Raw genomic sequence first — 23,426 nt, forward strand, 5'->3', positions numbered from 1 at the left:
ACTTATTAATTTTCTAACTTCTTAAAATTATAACTTATAAAAATTCTAACTTATTATCAATATAATTTATTAAAATTATTATTTATTTAAATTTTACCTTATATTTATAATACATTTTAAAACTATTTTTAATATTTAGTTTATATATATATATATATTATGGAAATGCTGAAACGAAAAAAAATAATAATAAAGTTAAACCCGTATCAACACCAAAAAAAAAAAAAATACCGTACGGAATTCAGATCCAGGACCGAATTTCAGCAGAAAAAATTGGTCCCTTTTAAAATTGAATTAGGTGGAGGGTACCAAATTTGACTCTTGGAAAATCAAATTTTGACCATGCACAATAAAAGATTTATATTGATAATTATATTGTGGAAGTTTTAATTTTATAATTTTTTTTAAAAAAAACTCTAGCACAGAAAAAAAATTCATTTGTTTGTAAGCAATGCAGGGTGAGTGAGTTTCTCCGCTGACAACTGCGCCATCAGTCTCTGTCAAGAGAGGATCCGCTTTTACCGTAAAAATATTGTTATTAATTACTTTTATAGAATATTTTTTTAACTGATTTAATAAATTCCTATATAATAATAATTATTCAATTTAATCTTTTTATTTTAAATTATTCATTTTTATGCTCTAGTTTAAAACAAATATAAAATGTTATTTTATATTCATTAACGTCATCATCGTCACTTTAGATAAAAATAATAATATTAAATATTATTTTAAAAATTTAAAAAATAAATTTAATATTTTAAAATTGAGAAATCATAATTGGATAGTGTAAATAAAAAAGATCAAAATAAGTAATTTAACCAAATTTTCACTCTTATGACAAAAAACATTAATATTTTAAAAAAAAGACCGGATGTTTAAATCTATAAGAGCAATGGTTTAATGAGGTGAGAGATCTAATTAGTAAATTATTAAAATATTTATTAAAAATTTAAAAATATTTATATTATATATATATATATATATATATATATATATTGTATACATATAAATTACTATAACATTCATTTCATATCTTAAGGAAGTTTCTAAAAAAAATATGATACTAATAGAATAACTAAATTATAAATTGATTGGATTACATATATTAATATATAAATTAAAAATATATTAATTTAATAATAATTAATGTGATAAATAATCATATTTAACTAGATTCAAGTTTCATTTCGTTTAAAATTAGTTTTAATGTTTTTATTTTGTATGAGAAATTATATAAGAAAGTATTTTAGTGTAAAAATATTAATTATATATATCAAATAAAATCATATAAATGAAAATGGTGTTGTGGTCACAAAAGCCATTCATAAGTGCTAATAATACTGGCTCCATTCCTTCCAACTGCAGTGCAAAGTTCGCATCACGAGACAGCCAGGGTGAGCAGTGCAACAGTCTCCAAATTGAAAAAAAATACCACTGGTCCAACCAGACCACTTTTTAACAAATTTATACCTATTTTAATCTATATAAATTAAAATAAGATAAAATAAATTATTATATTTATTCAATTATTTAAATATCTAATACATTTTTAAAAATATTCAAACAATAGATATTTACTTTTTTATTTAGATAATAAGTCTTTTTGGATTGTTGTAGAAGTTAATTTTTGAGAAATTTTATTAGTGCATGTAAGATATTTTTTTGTTTAAATAATTATTTATACTCAATTTTTTATATATTAATGAATATAATGTATCACTTTCATGTCTTGAATTGATTCTAAAGAAATTTCAAAATAATTCTTAAAAATTATTTTTTATTAACTCTTAAAATATTATAAAAAATTATTCAAAATGCTTAAATAATTTAGAGTTAAAAATAAGAGTCAATAAAAATTAATAATTCTCTAATATAATATTTCAAGAGTTAGTAAAAAAATATATTTTTTTTATAATTTTTGAGAATATTTTAAAAACTTCTTTAAAATCAATTCAAGACATAAAAGTAATACTATTGTATTCGCTAATATAAAAAATATGAATATGAATCATTATTTGAATAAAACAAATCTTATTTATATTAATAAAATTATACAAAAATTAAATTTTATAATAATTTAAAAAAATCAAAAAAATAGTAAATATATATTATTTTAATGTTTTTAAAATATATTAGACGTTTAATGTAACGACCTGCCTAGTCGTTCCACAACAGACAACACCACGCAGAATAGAGCATATATATATATATAAATAAAATATATACACATATGTCTAGCCTGGGGCTCAAAGTCAATGTACAAAATACAGCCAGAATGCTACACTAAGTAGCCAAAGAAAAACAACACAAAACATCAGCTACATCTCCCAGCTGCAGACCTGCTACTATCCTCCAGTCTAACCCTGCTATGCTCTCATACACAGTATGATCGTTGTAGTCCAAACCACATGGAAATAACAAGGTTAAGCTAGTGAAAAGAATCAGCATATATATATAAAGAAATCATAAACAGCTACAGCTTATCAGCAATCATTAAGTTCAACATACAACACATCACATATACAGCTCACATCATTAAGCAAAAACAACATCAAACAAACAATGCGTCGTCATGTATATCAGCTCGGATATCTCCTACAACAGCTCAGCCTTACGGCCTACAACAGTTCAGCCTTACGGCATACAACAACTCAGCCTTACAGCTTACAACAGCTCAGTCTTACGGCCTGCAACAGTTTATATTCATCATTCAACACAACACAACATAGCAGCATTAACAGTATAACAGCATACGACACAACTCAACTTTTTAAACAACATATATACAGCTTAAACATCATTATTCAGCATGAACATCTCACAATACAACTCATCATCAATTAGCTCAAATAACATTTAGCATTAACAGCTCAAATCAGCATAAATCAGCATTGTTAAGAAAGAACACGCCTGCGCTCAGCGTAAGTAAGGCAGAGACTTCCCCAAGGTGTGACACCCTCTACCCCAACATCATTAATAAACATAAACTATATTTATAAAAGATTTTCTTAGAATGATATAAAATAATAAGTATCATAAGGTAGAAGATGCACATTCATAATTCATACACATAAATATTAAACTCAAGAAGTTATTATAAAACAAAGATTATAAATTAATCCCAGTAAAGGTGGCAGGGCCTCCTAGTTAGGAATTAACTTATAATCTTTTAGTAAAATTATAATATGACAAAAATACACACTTTCAACATAAATAACATAAAAATTACAAAAGAAAAATAATAATAATTTAACAATTAGTCTAGCTAATCCCGATGTCACATCCTATCAGAGCGAAACCCAAACAGAAGCCTAAGCTTCACCACCAACATCCTCAGCCTCATGCTAATTATCTGCATCATAATTTAAATATACACAAAAATGACAAGGGAGTGAGAAACTTCTCACTCAGTTGCAGATATAGAAATAAAAGTTAAATAGCACACACACACGCAATATAATTCACATATATAATCAATCTCACATATATGCTTATGTATAATGATTTTCTTGACTTGACTCACTAATGTATGCATGTGGCGCCATACGGAAGTTCACATATCATCATTGGTGACCCGAAGGCACACCTATACAATTGTCGGTGACCCTAAGGTACACCTATCATTGGTGTTCATACACCTCGTTAGCATATCGTGGGTGACCCAAAGGTACACCTTGTTAGTCGTGGGTATGCGGCCTCAGCGGCACACCTGGAGTAATATGTGCATATGATGCATGTCATACATTCACAGACTCAACCTTTAGCATGTTACACATATCATATTCATATTTCATAATTAAGAATTATTTCAATAATCCAATTTAATAGTCCAATAGTCCAACAGTCCAAACAGTCCAACAGTCCAAACAGTCCAATAGTCCAACAATCCAACAATCCAACAATCTAGAGGTTGCTTAGGTATCATATTTTTCAATAATAATATATTAAGATCTTTTAAGTAAAGTAGGAAGCTTAAAAGGTAATATAATAAGGAGGCTCAGCCTTCCATTTAAATAATAGATTACAAATTTATAAATACTTAGGAGGCTTAGCCTTCCATTCAAATAACAGATTCTAATATGTAAATAAATAAGATATAAAACAAAACACATCAATAATACATATTCAAAGAAATAAACAACAGGCAAGGGATCGGGAGCCAATCCAACAAACAAACTATTTAACAATTATTCCCACACCCCCAAGCGAGGTTTCCCACTCCCCCCCTTACCTGGATAAATAGGAATTTGGGCAGAATCTCCTCTCTTTCTCCTTAAACCGGAACCGGAACTAGAGCAGAACCTTCTCTATTCTCCTCCTCTTTTCACAACCTAGGCAGAACCTTCTCTCTTATTTTCTCTTTCTATCTCTCTAGAATTCCTTCTCTCTAAACTTTTCTTCTCTCTAGTTATGAATTTTCAAAATCCTTAGGTCCCTATTTATAGAAATTTTGAAGTTACTATGCACTATGCACTATTCATTAAAATAATATTATAAGTTACTATGCACTATGCACCAGCCCACGTTTCAGCCGCCCTTCACTGTGCAATTGCATAGTAAAATACTATTCATTAAAATAATAATATAATTACTATTCATGAATAGTAAAATACTATTCATCCAAATAATTTGAGTTTTGCGTAAGCGCTTACGTTTTTTTTTTCAAAATTACTATTCATATGAATAGTAAAATACTATTCATAAATACGTATTCGTAAATAGTAAAATACGTATACATAAATAGTAAAAATATGTATACATAAATAGTAAAATACGTATACGTAAATAGTAAAATACATAAATAAAATACTTATTCACATAATAAATACATAAAAAAAATATTTCTTTTCATTAAATAAAATTTGGGATGTTACACAAGGTCTCACGCCTAGCGTAATACCAATTGCGTCCGACGCCACCCCTGGCAGAGACTCCCAAGGAGTCTCCACGCCCGGCGAGACATAATCACGCCCGACGCCATACCAGAACCCCAAAATGTGAGTCTCTATCTGATATCACGCCCAACGCGGTTCCCCCATGCCTGGCGTGAGCCATCCAGGGGGCCTCCATTCCCAAGCTCGCCCGGTGCAACCAGCCTTGCACCTGGCGTGCTTGACCAATGGAACCCTCTAATGGTCACGCGCCTGACACCAAGAACTATGCCCGGCACACTATCAATCAAAAACCCTCCAACTTTGAAATTTTCACCAAATCCTGCAAAAACCAGCAATCCAAGCACATGCAATCCACTCAAAACACCACATTTTCATCAAACAGCTCAAAAATAATTTCTTTTTCAACATGCAACCATGAAAACGTCAAAAACCCCAAATTTTAACCCTTTTCCCCGAAAAACACCATTTTCATCAATCAAACCATCATTCTCCAAGAAGTCAAACAACAAGTGAGTTCCAACTCACTCCGAAACAACCAGCACAAATTCTAGCTTCCCTTACCTCGGTGGGAAAGAAATCCGAGCTCTGGGAAGAGAACGAGAGAAAAGGAGAAGGAGAAAAGAAAGTTTGCGCCTCAGCAAGCTTCTAAACACCTACTCAGCACCTATGCTCACTACAGCCACCACAATGAAGTTTAGTAAAGGAGAAGAGAATGTGAGAGAAATTTTCAAAAGTGAAAAGAGAAAAGGGTAAGAGAGGAGTGTTGAGTGGGAAAGAAAGAGAAGCGGGAGGGGTCTCACATTTAAATGATTTAATAAATATAATAATTTATTTTATTTTATTTTAATTTATATTTGATGGTTTAAAAGTATATTTATTATATTAAAAAAATATTTTTATAAATAAAAATAAAAAATAATACAAATAATGCGTTGAGAAGTTAACTTCCATATCCAAATTCTCAATGCAACAAAAAAGTGTGACATTTTGAAAAATAAATTAAAGAGAATGGCATTATATTTATTAAACATTAAAATTGTGGCCGTTCTAAAAAAAGTTTTCGGTCGGACGAGTCAAACCAAATTTTAAAACTCTGCATACTGCAATAAAAAAAATTTCAAAACTTTACATAAAGTTAAATAATTGATATAAAAGTAATTGGTGGTCCTTTGTGTCTTTTCCTTGTGTTGAGTTTGTTTTTCATTTCATCTGCCTACTTTTATATATATATATATATATATATATATATATATATATATATATATATATATATATATATATATATATATATATATATATATCTTAGTAGTATTGCATTCTTGAATATATAATTAAATATTTGTATAAAAAAAATTGATGAAACATATATTTAGCGTATATAGGTAAGAAATTAATGCAGACAATGACTGATAAGAAATGAAATAAAATTGTTGGTCAATTATCTTCCTAGCTACTCTAGCGTAAATATAAAATATGTAAATTCAAATTATTTATTATGTTTTTTTTATTCATCAAATTTTCAAAAATAGTACTAAAATTTGAACATAAAAATTGGTGTATATTATTTTAACCTTTATTAATATAAAAAGTTATTATTGGGTAATTTTATTATCTTCAATAATTTTTTTAATAGAGTAAGTTTATATCATTTCATTTTGAATAAGAGATGAAAGATAATTGGATAGATATGTCAAAGTGAGTTCTAAACTATAGATCAATCTGGTTCACTTTGAAAGTGAGCTAAGTTAAAAAAAAAATTCTAATTGTTCCAAAAATTCAATCTAACAATGTTTAAAATTTTGTAATATTTTACATTGCTTAAAATAAATTTTTAAATGATGTAATGTAAATATTTTAAATTTCTATAATATATTGTATTAATAAAATAATATTTGAATATATTTGTAAGTATTAATTATGAATTTTACAATATGAAATACAATTAAATATTTTGTATAATATTATTGTGTATGGAAAATATATCTATATAAAATATTAAATGTTTAATTTTGAATTTTTTAACATAAAAATATTAGTAGTAAAAATTATTTTGAATTTTTAATCTAATATATGTTAAAAGAAATAGGGAAGGAATAAAAAGTAAAAATAAAATAAAATAAAAATAAACTGAAATGATGACCTGCACAAGATAAGATGTACCGATCCATATCCAAATGTATTTAGAATTATCTTTAATAAATGAATGGTTACAAGCCAATCAAACTAAAGTAACCAAAAAGTTAAAATTTAACTTAAGTGATCATTACAAAATTGCCTATAAATAGACAAGGATGGGGGACCGTTAGAGGGGGAAAAGAGGAAAATGAGAGAAGAGAAAAAAAAATTGAGAAAAAAGAGAGAGAAAAAGCAAGAGAAAGAAAAGTGAGAAAATTCCTTTTATTCAGTTTTAAGTTATCTCTAAACAGTTCGGAGGAAGGAGATTTTTATCTTTTTTAAATTTTTTATATTATTATATTTATTTATTTTGTTATATTTATGTATATTTATTAGTTATATGTCTTTAATCTCATCACTTGTTTAATTTATGATATTTTTAACTCTAAATAATCAATGAGGTGTTCTTAATTTATTTTGTTTAATTATTTTATAATATTTATAACTGTTATTTTACTAGTTTAATATTTTAACCACATCTTACTTATGTAAATTATGTTGTACTAAATTTTAAATAATTAAAAACATTCTAAATTGTTTAGTTTAATTATTTCTATATTATTTCTAATTTTATCTAGTTAATCTTTCTAACCTCGTCTTATCATTAAATCATCATTCTTTATAAAAGTTAAACAATCTATGGTGATGAAAAAAATAAAGGTTTGAATTAATTTGTAGTCGAAACTCGAAAGTTTAATCTTAAGGATTTAAACAAATAAAAATTTAAAGAGAAATATTCTTGTGTTATTTAAAATCATGATAATGCTCATTTATCCTAACTAGTCATTACAATAATAATTTAAATTTTATTATGGCATAAAAATATAAAATACATAATTAATATTAGTTACAAATAATTTTGTACATTCTATTTATTTATTTGTATTTATTAAATAATTGTTCTTGTAACACCCTGAATTTTCTTGTTGATTATTATTTATTAATTAAAGGGGTTTTATAGAGGTTTGTATTAATTTAAAATTATTTATGAAATTTTTATAAATTATATATATATTTTTTTAGGCTGGAACGGGCTATTCCAAAAGTGGAACGGACCGTTCCAGATAATGAAAATAAGTTGTTTTTGAGGAATCAGAACGGGCCGTTCCAAAGAAGAAAATTACTCATTTTTGTATTTCCAGAACGGGCCGTTCCCAAAGGGAAACGGGCCGTTCCAAGGTTATGAAATTGCCTAAAGACCTTAGTTGGAAACAGGTCGTTCCAACTATGGTCAATCAGTGTTAACGAGAACTTCAGAATGGGTCATTCTGCTTTTTGAAACGGGTCGTTCTGCTTTTTGAAATGTGCCGTTCCGATTTTGGAACGGGCCGTTCCAGTAGCTAAATTTGCCTATGTTCGAAGGATTTGGAACGGGTCGTTCTGAATCCAATACGGGTCGTTCCGGAGACCCCAGGATGCCTATAAATAGGGGCAAGGGGTGAAAATTTTATACGGAGTGAAAAGTGAAAATTCTAGAGAGAGAGAGAGAGAGAAAGAGAGAGAAAGAGAGGGAAAGAATGAGGGAATCCAGAAGAGGAGGCCCTGCTCAAGTTTCAACTCCGCTTATCCAGGTAAGGGGGGGAGTGAGAAACCTCGCTCAGGGGTGTGGGGATAATTGTTGGATAGTTTGTTTGTCGGATTGGCCCCCAATCCCTTGCCGTTGTTCTGTCTGATTTTCTATTTACTCTACTTTGCTCTTTGTTGAAGGTGTCGTTGTTCTGTCTGATTTTCTATTTACTCTACTTTGCTCTTTGTTGAAGGTGCCGTTGTTCTGTTTGATTTTCTATTTACTCTACTTTGTTCTTTGTTGAAAGTAATAAATGAATATGAAATTAATGTTAATAATAAATGAGTTTTAATATGAACAAAAATGCTCTTTGAATCTCTGTGAATACCTATGCGGACCTTATGAGGAGTATTTATGACACGACCATGTGAAATATGGACAAATGACATGAGACCTAAGAATGGACTATTGAGACAAACTATGATTATGAGACTATGAAAAATGGGGACATGATGTACTAAATGAAATTCTGTAATAAGTTAAATGTTGAGTTAATGAAATAATGAATGTGTGACATGCATCATATGCATATATTACTCCAGGTGTGCCGCTGAGGCCGCATACCAGTGATGTAACTTGCTAACGAGGTGTACCTTAGGGTCACCAGTGATGTAACTTGCTAACGAGGTGTACCTTAGGGTCACCGGTGATGTAACTTGCTAACGAGGTGTACCTTAGGATCACCAGCGATGTAACTTGCTAACGAGGTGTACCTTGGGGTCACCAGCGATGTAACTTGCTACAAGGTGTACCTTAGGGTCACCAGTGATGTAACCAGGTGTACCTTTGGGTCACCAGTGATGATATGTGAAACTTCCTTATGGCGCCACATGCATGCATTTATGAGTCGAGTTCATGACATTATTGCATGATAAATGAATGTATATGTGATATTGATGATGTATGTGTATTGTTTACATGTGACTTATATTTTTTGTGTGTGTGTGGGTGCTATCTAACCTTTATTTCTGCACCTGAAACTGAGTGAGATGTTTCTCACTCTCTTGTTGTTTTTGTATGTGTTTAAATTATGTTGCAGGTGAACAACATCATGAGGATGTTGGTGATGAGGCTTAAGGCTTCAGTTGGACATGCTCTGATAGGATGTGACATTGGGCATAGCTAGGCTTATTTTAGATGTTGTTATTTTAAAGGTTTTGATTTTCTCTTCTTTTTAATTTTGAACATTATTGAGAAAAGACCAAAATGTACATCTTTATCATATTATTTTTATTATATGATTTGAAACTTATAAATTAATTTCTAACTAGGAGGCACTGCCACCTTTACTGGAATTAATATATATTCTCCTTTATATGATTTCTTGAGTTTAATACTTATATTTGACTTTTTATGATTGATGAGTTACGAATGTGAATCTTCTACCTTATGAGATTTGAAACAATTATTTTATACATGGAATATGTTATTAAACTATGAAAGATTTTATTTACTCAAAAAGAAAAAGAAATTATTGTTTACATTTATTGTGTATTAACGTTGGGGTAGAGGGTGTCATAGTTCTCACTCCTTGTTTTCTTGTTTCAAGTATTAATTTAAATATGATGTGCAAAATAGATGGATCTTTCCCCAATTCCTAATCCTTTTATAGCTGTCATTACTGTCGCGTTTCCGGGAGGAAGTTGGAATGTGGATGTTATATCTAATTCCATCACTTTTCAAGGAATAGGTTTATCAACCTTTAAAATTTTTTCAGAACAAGAAGCCCATATGATTATCGACGTTCTTATAATAGCTACCTTTTTTCTACCACCTTCCAATTCTATTATAAATTTACTTCCACCTCCAATGTAATCTTATAGTAAGAGTATGACATAGTGAAGGTATGAAGAAAAGGTTGTACAAAAGTAAGACTTATTTCCTTCATGTAGTTGATCAAGCTAATATAACTACGTTATTGTATATACTTTTGAATAATATGTCATGTATATAATCTAACTATATGTACATTAGTACGTTAAATTTTCTTTGTTCTTACGTTAAAAATTGGCATATTTATAATTTTACTTTTATATAATTATAAAATTAAGTTATTTTAGAAAAAAATACCAAATTATAAATATTAATTTTATAATTGAATTAATAATCTATAATTTTTTAGACAATTAAGTTTAGAATTATAAAAATAGACATTACATGTCATTTGTATTTGTCTCTCAACAAAACTCAAGGTATTAATTATTTTTAAATTAGACTAATATAATTAAATAATTTTAATTAACTTATTTAATTAGAATAAATTTAATTAATTTTTTTTACTTATATTAGATATTTGATGGCATGTTTTTGTTTTGCTAAATTATATTTTTAGTCCTTCTATTTATTTTTAAGATTCAATTTAATTTCACTATTTTTAAAAGTTTTACTTAGATTTTTAATTCTTAAAAAATGTTCAATATTGTTCTTCCATCCGAATTGATACTAACAACGTTAATGAAATTAGAAAACAAGATAATGTTAAATGTTTTTAAAAAAATTAGGAAATTAAATTGAACATTTTAAAATAGTGAGACCAAATTAAATACTTAAAAAAATATAGCATAACTAAATTGAATAAAAAAATTTAACATTTTTTTGTTTAGATAAATTTGAATCTTCTTTTACTTAACAAGTTTATGAATGACAACAAATTGAGTATTTGAGATAAAAAAAATATCACAAAATGAAATAGTTATCTAAAAAAATTTCTTAAGTAAGAAAAAGAAATTTGAAGTTTATTTTGACAAAAAAAATGCTCTGGTTAATTTTTTTGTTTAATTTAATATTTTCATTTATGAAATATTTAATTTGATCCCATTATTTTTAAATGATTCAACTTATTCATCTCATTTTTAAAAGATGTTTAATATTATCTTTTTGTCCGATTTCAATAATATTATTAGTGTAAATTTAGACAGAAAAATAATATTAAACACTTTTAAAAAATCAAAGAACTAAATTAAACATTTAAGAATAATAAAACTAAATTAAATCTTAAAAATAAATAAAAATTAAAAATATAATTTATCCTAATTTTTTCACTCCATATCCATAGTAAATTATCAGTAAATCGATCTCCCAAACAAATCGCACTGTCATTTGCTACCTGTTGGTGTCCCCCTTGTTTCTGAACTTGAAATTCTGAGGTATTTAATGTGCACTATCTGACTCTATTAATGCGTATTTAATGTGGGCTACATCAAGATTACGCGTGTTAGCTTTTCAAATTTTTTTTTATACCAATTTTATTTTATTTATTCTTTCCATTCTGTATATAATAAATATTGCATTAATTTTTTTAAAATAAGTATTATATTATCTTTTCAATATAGTATCAATTAATTTATTTTCATTTATACCTTTAATAATCTTAACTTCTGTCCTTTAAATACTTAAATTTTCCATATTTTTAATAGTTGTTAACATTTTCCTATGTATATAATAATAATAATAATCAAATATATCATGAATATAATTAATTATACTAATATTTATAATAAAATAATAATATTTAATTAAATATTCTTATTTGTAAATAATTAATTATATTACTCAGTCGTTATTATAATTATACCTATTTAATATTCTATATTAACAAATAATTCAAAACATAAAAATACTCTAAAAGGGACAAATTAAATAAGACGAGGTTTATAAATTATGTTATTAATAATATTTTTATATTTGTTTTTCATCATATTAGTTGTACAAAATAATTTTTAATTTATATTTTTCATTGAAAATTACAGTCCTCTGTGGATCGCTAATTGACTCAAGTATTTACAGTTTTATTATTTGGTCTTTAACCCAATCTTTTGTGTTAATGCTGCAGCATTATACAATGATAATTTTCTGGATATATGTCCTTTATGTTGTTTAAATTTTTTTGGAAATATATATATTATTCTTCCTTTTGATGGAGTTTGGCTGTATGACAACTTCTTCTGTTAGTTTGTAATTTTCAAAGTCCTTCTATGTACTGTTGTAGATCTATATCTTCTTAGGATGGTGATCTTTGAATTTGTATTCATAATACATTGTTGAGCAGGTAAAGCAATAAATAAATTAGAAAAATTAGTTGCCATTTAAACTTTACCCGTCTAATTACCAAATAAACGTACGGATGAAAAAGTAATAAACTTTTCTCACATTTCTTTATTTATATTTATAAGCACGTTATTCTATTCGTAGAATTTACGATAACAGTAGCGAACCTGAGATCCACATACTATTTGTGGGTCTCATTTATTTAACACAAGCACATTTTTAATGATTACATTCGAACAATCCGATAAACTTATAATTTGAATCGGATTAATTAAATTCATTTTTTTTATATATTTTAAATCAAACTAATCAAATTTGATATTAATTGATTCGAATAATAGATTATACATTTACGATCTAAACCAATTCAAATTAAATTAATTAATTTATATATTATTATTTATTTAGTTAACAAAATATATATATATATATATATATATATATATTCTTTGATTATTTTAAATATATTTTAATGTTATAATATGTGGATTTTTTTTTAAAATATTTAAAGAAATCAAGAACTATATATATTATAATATACTGAGTATCGTTTTAACATATTGTAATATATTTAAAATTCTTTAATAGATTACAAAAATTAAAAAAATTATATTATAAATTTATTAATTTAATTATTTTTTACGATATATCGATTTAGAACAAAAAAAAAAAGCTATTGCAATCCGACTAAAACACAATTATTGATAACTTTTTAAATTGTTGATCAATTATTTAATTGTGTTTATTTAAAGTAATATAATCTTATGTCAACTTTAATAGTTAAAGTAATAATCCAGTCGAACTTAAAATTATGCTTATATCATTTTAATTGTTTTAGAAAGTTATCAATTATTTAATTATATTCTTGAGAATACCCCAATTTACTTTTGATTTTTTTAATTTGATTTTCATTTTAAAAAATTTATTAGATATTTTATAAATTGAATTAAATCAAACTAATTAATATCGAATTGATTCAGATAAATAAAAAAAATATGAAATCTAAACAATCTAAATTAATTAAATTGAATTGATTTAAATTAAATTTTTATCGAAATTTAAACTAAGTCAACTCCTAATCACCCATATTTAAACATATAAGAATATCGTGACTTACCTGCGCTATAACTACTATATAGATTAAAATGCTATTTATATATAATAATTATTATTAATATTAACTACTTATAAAAGAAAGTTAACAACTATCAAATATTTCAATAACCATAAATAACCTCACAATATTAAGCACTTATGAGTATTAAGCATTTTAATAGCATCATAACTCTATTAAGCACATGCCGACAATAGTATATAATCACATTCATTTACTATATATTATTAATCACTTATAAAAATTAATTATGATTAAATATTTAATAATCTCTTAATGGTATTAACTATGTATTTATAATTTTATATAATTATATTTATTTATTCTTAATAACTTATAAAGCAAAATTAATTATGTTTATAAACATAAGTAATGATGAGTGTATAAAGTATGGACAGATTTCATATTATTTACTTCATTTAGGGTTTACTTAAAGTATTTATTTAAAAATAGTTTTTGAGCTTACTTATTTGCAAAACAAATTATCCAGCAATGTAATAATGAATAAAGTTAGTTAAATACAAGAGATAAGGAGAGAGATTAAGCACATAAGTTATATTAGTTCATCCCAATTGGATTATATTCGATCCCCCCACAATTTTGTGGAATTTTCATTAATCACAATCAACTAATATTCAACAAAATTCAACCACCTACTGAGATTTCTTTACTCAACCACATGTTGAAAAAAAAAAAATCTCATCATCACTTGTTATGAGATTACATACACCTATTGTAGTTCCTTTCTACTTTTGTACACCTCTGCACACTTAAATCTAGGTAAGAATAATATTTACAGAAATGGGTTTTGTGTTCTTGTAAACTGCTAAGATCACAATCAGTTATTCTATGATGAAATTTTCTTTAAGGAAGGTTCTGCGCTTCTTTTTTCTATGACAAGATTGATACAAAATGATGAAGTGGAAATCTTTAAACAAATGAGAGTATGAAGCAAAAATTACAGTTTGTTAGCCTTGTATTTAATTTCTCTTTTCGATTTTGCTTCCTTCAAGTGGTGGTCTTTGTCTTTCCTTTGTAGGTGCTTGATTGTGGGTTGCTTAGTTTTTAAGCATATGCTGACATTATAGTATATTACTTTTTCTAAACCTGCTAGTTTTTTGTACAAATGAGATACTTTCTAAGTAGGTCTTTACTTCAAGTATTTTGAACAGGGTCTTCAATACAAGTCTTTTGAGAAACTAGGTTTTTAATTGAAGCTTTCTAATTGACAACCAAAAGTGTTGATCTTCTGAACCAAGTCTTCAAGACATCTCTCCTGATCAGAAGAAATGTTTAATTTGAATCTTTTTGAGATAGATACATATGTCTTGGGAATATTCTTAATTGCTCAAGCCCAAATATTTTGATCAATTATAAGTATTTCTGAAACACTTAAACAAAATTATTAATACACATATGAAAACTTTTTTATTCTAAAATTTAAAACTAAGAATTTGTCATTATTAAAATTTATATTTAGGTAAGATTCAACAAAATACACACATTCAATAAATGACATTTTAGCTTTTCAATATAACATTAATTACCTATTTTTCATTTATACTCTTAATAATATATATATTTTCAAAAAAAAATTGTTATCTTACATTGTTTTTAATAAATAAGATTAATTACAAGATTAATTTTTTAAATATTATTAGTACAATAATATTTTATCTATTTATTAATTTTTTTATATATATAAAATAACATATATAGGACAACACTTATTATGAGATGGTGAGAATAATAAATAAATGAAAGGAAATAATAAATTTACAAAATTAATTTTGTTATATTCTTCCATGTTATTTGAAACGATGCAGGACAACTATAATTTTATAAAGTAAATATTAGTAAGAATGTAAATAAATAATATAACTAATAATACGTATTACATTAAAAGTGAAAATATACAAATAGTTAAAGAAACATACTAACAAGTGTTCTTAAAACACTAGTTAATTAATTAAAGAATTAAAAGTAAAAAAAAAAAATTTGAAAAATTAATCTATACATTTAGGTAGTTTTGTCGTAATTTCAATAGAGATTTTCTTTAGGACTATAGTTAAAAGTTATTTTTATTATTAGCAAATTACTTAAACAAATAAAAGAAAAACAAGTAGGATACAGGAGCATGATTTTGGTTCCGATAATCTCTGTCATGTTAATTACTGCACTGCGTCATGCCATCTCTATCCATCCATATCCTCTCGCTATTTTAGACCCCAACTATTCCATACTTCCACCACACAACACAGCTAACTAGCTCACATGGAATCCCAAGATGAACTTACCCAACCTTTGCTAGAAAATTCAACGCCACCACCAGATTCTCGTCTGGAAGAGGTTCTATCAGACACAAACCTGCCATGCTCCAAACGCCTCCTATCAGCCACATGGATCGAACTCAAACTCCTCTTCCCCCTCGCTGCACCAGCCATCGTCGTCTACGTCATCAACGGCCTCATGTCCAACGTTACTCGAGCCTTTGCCGGCCACCTCGGCAATCTCCAACTCGCTGCTGCCAACCTTGGCAATAGCGGGATTCAGCTCTTCGCCTTTGGCCTAATGGTATGCATACACATCATATTTCTAAATAAAACAAAAATTTACTTTTATATATAAATAATACCTATAGTTTTTTTTTTATTGAATGTAAATTTAATAGTTGTGTTTAATGATAATATTAATTAAATCAAGTATATATAATTATAAAATTGTTTGATAATTTATTAGATAACATATTTAAAAGAATTTAAATTATTTAAAATTTAATATACATATAATTATAAGTGTAATGTTATTAAAAACAAGAGTTAAATTAATATTTTATTAATGGGGTTGTGTGACGCGTGGTTAATTATGGTTGCAGTTGGGCATGGGAAGTGCAGTGGAAACCTTATGTGGCCAAGCGTACGGTGCTAACAAATACGAAATGTTAGGAATATACATGCAGAGAGCTATTATCGTTCTCACTGTAACTGGAATTCCCTTAACCCTGGTTTACATATTTTGTAAACCGCTCCTGCTCTTGCTGGGTGAGCCACCTGAGCTGGCATCAGTTGCGGCGGTATTCGTGTACGGTTTGATCCCGCAGATATACGCTTACGCGGTGAACTTCCCCATACAGAAGTTTCTCCAATCCCAAAGCGTGGTGGCACCCAGCACTTACATCTCCGTGGTCACGCTGCTGTTGCATTTCGTGCTGAGTTGGGTGGTGGTCTACAAGTTGGGGTTTGGGCTCATTGGGTCGTCTTTGACGCTGAGTTTGTCTTGGTGGATCATTGTGGTGGCCCAGATCTTGTACATACTTAATGCCCCAAAGTTTAAGCATACGTGGAATGGGTTCAGCGTTGAGGCCTTCTCTGGGCTCTGGGATTTTGTGAAACTATCGGCTGCCTCGGCGGTGATGCTGTGTTTGGAGACGTGGTATTTTCAGGTGCTGGTGCTCATCACTGGCCTCCTTGATAACCCTCAGCTATCTCTTGATGCCATCTCTGTTTGGTAAGTTATCTTAAATTAATTAACTCAATTCAAAGACTCAAACAATTCTTCAAATAAAAACAAAAAAACTAAATTATATTGTGAAAATTCTAATGTCAAATTAAACACGTGCTTATATTTTCATACCTTTCTGTACCGTCCACCGTTGAAGGAAAAAAGCACTAGATGAGAGTGAGACCACTTGCACCATGTGTAATTTTCTTTCTTGTTGGCTCGTCAAATAGATTTGGAAGAGGATGCCAGTACAAAACTGATTTTTTAAAGTGAAAATTATTTACTTATTCGATATAACAATAACTCATAATTGTTACGATAGATTATTCACTATTTTAGAATATGAATTTAGATTAAAATTATTTAGATCTATTTTAATTTTACAAAATTTATTTATAAATTATTATGATTATATTAGTAATAGTGGAGGTAAGATATCTAGGCATGACAATCTAACCCATCATCATAGATATTTGCACGAACCCATCCCGATTTGAATGAGAAAATTCGTGTTTATCAAGTTGTAGTTTTCTCTGATTGATAAGGGGTGGGGGCCAGGACAGAGATTAACATCCCCGTCCCCGCTTAATAATATAATTAAAAAGTTATTTTTTTATATATATATAAATTAAAATTATAAATATTTATATGTAAAAATTTGTATTATTTTACTTTTATTTTATTTTTAAAAAAATTTATTTATTTTTAGAAAAAAGAAAAAAAAAAAAGATAGGAGTAGGTGAGGGGACTAGGCAAGAAAATCCGAATCCCACCAGAAATGGAAATAGATATCCAAATTTTACTCCTAATAAATATTGATAATAAGAGTGATTTAAATTTGTAAAGACAGGAAAGGTAAACGTAAAACTCGCCGCTGCCCCAGTCGCTAAAATATCCCCCATGATGCTTGGGCCTTGTAATTTCCGCATGCCAGCTAAAGATATCCCCCATGATGCTTGGGCCTTGTAATTTCCGCATGCCATTTTTTTTTTCTTTATGTTAAAAGTATCTCGATGCACAAAAGAGAAAATCTATGCAGAGTACGGGCACTTTACTCTGTTAAAGTTCGTTGGGTGTTTGCCTCCAAAAAAATATAAGTTGGTCGGATTGGGTCACTGCAACTGCTTTTTTAATCATATTATTCGTACAATATTTTTATCACATTTTTATTTCTCTTTTTTTTTTAACACATTAACTATTTTATATAACAAATTTTCTCTTTCACTTTTTTTTATTGTATGATAAACAACACGAATTATCTCTGTGAATATAGTTTCTCTTATTAAAATTAAATGACATTACACAAAAAAATTCTCCTACAACTCAAGCGTACGTGAAGAACAACTAATGACCAGTTTTAATATCTCAACACAACTAACTTACAGAGAGGCTCGTACCTTATGTTAGTTGAGTAATTATAATACCACAACATTTCTTTACAGTAGTTTTTGGAATTGAATGGCGTTTCTGGAATGAATTGAAGGAAAGAAAGTGAGGAGTAAGACACCAACAAACATGTAATCAACTGTTTGTGTGAGAAAATTAAAATATAGATTACTACTTATTTAATAGTGGATAGGATTAGGAGTAGAAATAAATGTACGTAAAAATGAGAGAAAAGGGTGCGAAAAAAATTTAAAGAAAAATAAATAAAACAGTGCCAAATATAGATAACTCATTTTGTTTTTTCTTAACTCGTTATCAGCTGTTCAAACATAATATTAATATCAAATTCTCAATGTAGTTTAAATATTCATTTGAGCCTAACAGACACTCTTAGTTCATTAGTTTATGATGGTGATCTATGTTCACTTGTGAGTGCAGCATGGCAATAGCAGGATTGATGCTGCATATTGGAATTGGATTTAACGCAGCTGCAAGGTTAGAGTACTTCTCCATATGGTTATGCTTTAATTAATGAAAATAAAAAAAATGATAGGTTTGATTATTTAAAACAAAATAGATTGAAATTGAAAGATGTATGCATGCATGGGTGTGATTGTAGTTTGTGAATACAGTGTGCGGGTGAGCAACGAGTTGGGGGCTGGACATCCGAAATCAGCAGCATTTTCAGTAATTGTGGTGAATATGGTTTCTTTGATAATTGCGGTGATAGAAGCAATGGTGGTCCTTTCACTTCGTCATGTTCTGAGCTATGCATTCACAGATGGTGAAACTGTGGCTAATGCTGTCTCGGATCTCTGTCCCTACTTGGCCATCACTCTCATTCTCAATGGCATCCAACCCGTACTCTCTGGTAATCAATCACACAATTTACATAATCATGCCATTCATTAGCTAATAATTAGGGGAGGCAAAATGAACTAAATTCAACTTATAAAAATTATACTGAACTTAAAAGTAGTTCTCATGAACTGAACTGAATTTAAATATTAGTTCAAACGAACTGAACTGAACTAGTTTTTTGTGTCATTGAACTAACTTAACTATACTATAAAAACTTAAACTGAACTGCAATTTAAACTGTACTGAACTGTTATAATGTTTTGAATTGAACAATTTTGACTCATTGGTCTATCAAAATAGGACACATTTGACAACTTTACTTTATTTTTCATTTTATTTAAATTTTTCAAAGAAAAAAAATATAAAATTAAGTCAAACAAACTCAGTGAATTTTAAGCCTAAAAATAAGTAGTCCAACATAGCTCAATTAATCCGTTAAGTTCGATAAAATTGATACAATTTTTTTATCACTTTTTTTCTTCTAAAATTTTGGTTATTAGACTATCGAGTTATTCCATTAAGACATAACATGTTAGACACATTTAATTTTTATCATTTTATAAAAATAGTTCAATTTTTATAATTCAGTTTAGTTTTATAGTTCAGTACAATTAACTTTCCAACAGTTCAGTTTAGTTTAGTTTTTTTTTAAGCAGTTCAGTTCAGTTTTTTATAGTACAGTTCAGTTCAGTTTACCACCAGTTAGTTCAGCTTTTTTTGCCCACCCCTAGTAATAATATATAATTCCACATTTTTATTGTTCAAAGGAGTGGCCGTTGGATGTGGATGGCAATCCCTTGTAGCCTATATAAATGTGGGCTGTTATTATGGGGTTGGAGTTCCTGTCGGTTGTGTCTTGGGCTTCAAGTTCAACCTAGGCGTCCAGGTAATGAATTCTTCTATTCGGCCCATCAGTATTTTACATACTAATTAAGAAAGAAAGAAAGATGAAATAACTCCAAAAAGAGGATAATGCATGAAAATTAAAGGTTAAATTATATTTTTTTTCATCTTCTTATAATATTTAATATGTAATTTTAGTTTTTAATCTCTAATTATGTAATTTTAATTTTTTAATTTTATAAAATTTACAATTTTGATTCTTTCACTAAATATCTATCTATATGTTAATAGTTAGAATTATAACATTAGTTATAATTTGACATTAATTAGATGACATAATAATTAATATTAGAATTAATTATTATTAGAATTATTTAAGTTTAATTTCACTTTAAAAATGAAAATGAAAATTGTAATTTAATTTAAATATTATTAAATATTAAATGACATGTCATTTATTTAATATTAAATTAATATTATAATTTTAATTATCACATTTGATGAAAAAGATTAAAATTACACATTTTATAAAATTGTGGAATTAAAAATTGAAAGGTTAAAATTTCGGGTCAAAGAATTAAAAGTATAATTTATTCGAAATTAAACTTACCTTTAATAGTTTAATAAGTATATTAAAAAGAATTTTATATGAAAATTTCGAATTAGTTGGTTGATATATACTTGGTTATACTAAAAGTAGAGAGACTACATTGGAGGATGTTTTCATTTATAAATCCCCTCCATCATGTATTTTTCGTTTGTTACTTGCAGATTCTTCTGTTATTCTCCAAGTTAATGTTTAGTGTTCTGGGGTGTTAACCCCCCTTGTTGACCAAAAAAAATATATATACTTGGTTATTTGTACGGGCAAGGTCGAATGTAATATCAGATTTAGTGATTTATTATGGGACAGATAGGAAGATAACCTTCCAACATAGGAGAAGAAAACCTCACTTTGATCTATCAAATTATAATTGATGAAAACTTTGATTTGATATGTAATACAGGGAATATGGTCTGGCATGATCGGCGGAACAATGTTGCAGACCCTCATTTTATCATGGATCACACTTCGCACCGATTGGAATAAAGAGGTAATATTAGTTTCTTCATAATTAACTATGTTAAACGTCATCATGATTAAGCATTATCATTGAACATTAAACTTTAAAAATCTCTTGAAGAAGATCACTCCGTCTCATTTTATTAATCATTTAAAATAGTGCACGCGTATTAAGAAAATAATTAACCGTACTAATTTTGATAATATTATCATTTTATAATAATAGTTAATCAAAATTAAGCACCAACACAACATGAAAAATGCAGGTGAATAAAACAAAGAAACGACTGGACAAGTGGGAGAACAAGGAGTAGCCTCAAGTCCAAAGTTGAAATGGTTCACAATGATGATGAATGGAAATTTGAAGAGGAAGCTAATGTTGATGAAAAGATCGATTATTGAGTTTGAGCAGCCTTAATGGGATGGTAATAATGTTGAATTAGTTGGATGAAGTTTAAGTAATCGAATTTCAAATGCATTTGATATTTGATAATTTATTTTTTATGCCAAAATAGAGGAAGAGCTTGATTGTGATATTGGAGATGATGTTATTAGAGGTTTGAAGATGATGTTATCGGAGATTTGGAGAAATTAATTATTTTAAAAATGTTTTTCATTTTAAGAATTTTTTTTTTTATGATTTAGTGTAATTTGATCTTATTTAGAACTTGATTGTGATATTGGAGATGATATTATTAGAGGATTGAAGATTTGGAGAAATTAGTTATTTTTAAAATGTTTTTATTTAAAGATTTTTTTTAATGATTTAGTGTGTAGTTTGATCTTGTTTATGTACTATCAAACTTGATTATTTTCTTATTATAAGAATGAAATGTTGAATTATTATTGTAATAAAAGTATATATTATGTTTCATGAATATAAGTTATTTGTAGCTATTTTAATATTATTTTTATATCAGGTGAATTTTTACGAGTCTACCTAGCTACACGAACTTAATTTTTAATAGCTTGACAATCTTGCGCTCAACCTTTACTTCTTATTTCCTTTTGAGTTCTTATGCTTAAATTGATGCTTACACATCCTTGATTTAGATATCTAGGTTACTCTCTTGAGGGTCACAATTTGAATTAAGGATGAGTTTAAGTTAGGTTAGTTAGGTTGGACTCAAATTATTCTTATTTAAATTTGATTTGATTTTTTGTTTAATTATTTTTAAAAATTAAAATTGGATTTGAATATGCAAAACAAAATCAGATCAATTTAACCTTATTATACTATATTAACTTTAACATTATGTATAATTAAATTATAAAATATAAAATATAAAATTTAAATTAAGATATATTTTAAATAAATTATTTTATTATAAATATAATATCATGTTATAAAAATATTAATAATTAAATAATTTTTTATTATTAAAACACAATAATTAAAAGATATTATATTTTTTTTAAAATATCATATATTGAATTGAGTTTGGACAATCCGTAACATAACTTAATCTTTCCTAAAAATTACTATAAATTGAATTTTAAAGTTAAATTTGTTCCAATCAACTTCAAACATGACGGTTTAGCGGTCAATTGGACCATACTCACCTCTAGATTGAACAAAGAATTACATTTTATCTTGCATCATCTTCAAGGAACACACTTGAAAACTGAATTTGAAACACACTTCACAATTCTCCATTTTATATCTAAATCAGAAAAGCGACATCACTGAACTAAAACACTTATATGGTATATGTATAAATAAAATATATATTATAAATAGTATAATATAAAATTTACAAATTTAATATATACTAGTAGCCCTTGATGAAATACCAAATTAATTACCAATACAATGAATGACCAAGCTGATAATTAATGAGACCAGTTCTAATAACAGGAAAATGAGAAAGTATCCTCTTGTGCACACACTAACAACTGAAGTTAAAAACTGCGTACAAAGGTTTGTTTTGGTTTCCAATCCTGTCTCTAACAGTATCGTCTCCTAAGGAG

The 23,426-nt window shown here is 27.5% G+C and overlaps 1 protein-coding gene and 1 long non-coding RNA gene across 2 annotated transcripts; one reads left to right on the forward strand and one right to left on the reverse strand.

The window, feature by feature from the left end:
* Positions 1 to 3,017: 3,017 nt before the first annotated feature.
* Positions 3,018 to 5,499, reverse strand: LOC145952516 (uncharacterized). The gene is made up of 2 exons (XR_014429966.1): positions 4,235 to 5,499; positions 3,018 to 3,355 (listed from the first exon to the last, which is right to left on the reverse strand). It is a non-coding gene; the product is annotated as an uncharacterized LOC145952516 (long non-coding RNA).
* Positions 5,500 to 15,955: 10,456 nt separating this feature from the next.
* LOC109791021 (protein DETOXIFICATION 40) lies at positions 15,956 to 22,163 on the forward strand. The gene is made up of 7 exons (XM_020350273.3): positions 15,956 to 16,375; positions 16,677 to 17,308; positions 19,127 to 19,183; positions 19,321 to 19,559; positions 20,317 to 20,435; positions 21,400 to 21,486; positions 21,722 to 22,163. Exons 1-7 carry the CDS (start codon positions 16,076 to 16,078, stop codon positions 21,767 to 21,769), a joined length of 1,482 nt encoding a protein of 493 aa, XP_020205862.1. The 5' UTR covers positions 15,956 to 16,075; the 3' UTR covers positions 21,770 to 22,163.
* Positions 22,164 to 23,426: the final 1,263 nt, after the last annotated feature.

This window comes from Cajanus cajan, chromosome 1, assembly GCF_000230855.2.
Source record: "Cajanus cajan strain Asha chromosome 1, NIPB_CcT2T_4, whole genome shotgun sequence".
NCBI classification, from domain to species: Eukaryota; Viridiplantae; Streptophyta; class Magnoliopsida; order Fabales; family Fabaceae; genus Cajanus; species Cajanus cajan.

What these genes read in the sequence shown, in the direction of transcription:
- LOC109791021 (XM_020350273.3), top strand. Translation starts at nt 16,076, where the DNA reads ATGGAATCCCAAGATGAACTTACCCAACCTTTGCTAGAAAATTCAACG. An exon ending in CTTGATGCCATCTCTGTTTG is followed by an intron (nt 17,309 to 19,126) that starts GTAAGTTATCTT and finishes TTGTGAGTGCAG; the next exon opens with CATGGCAATAGCAGGATTGA. An exon ending in AGTTCAACCTAGGCGTCCAG is followed by an intron (nt 20,436 to 21,399) that starts GTAATGAATTCT and finishes TATGTAATACAG; the next exon opens with GGAATATGGTCTGGCATGAT.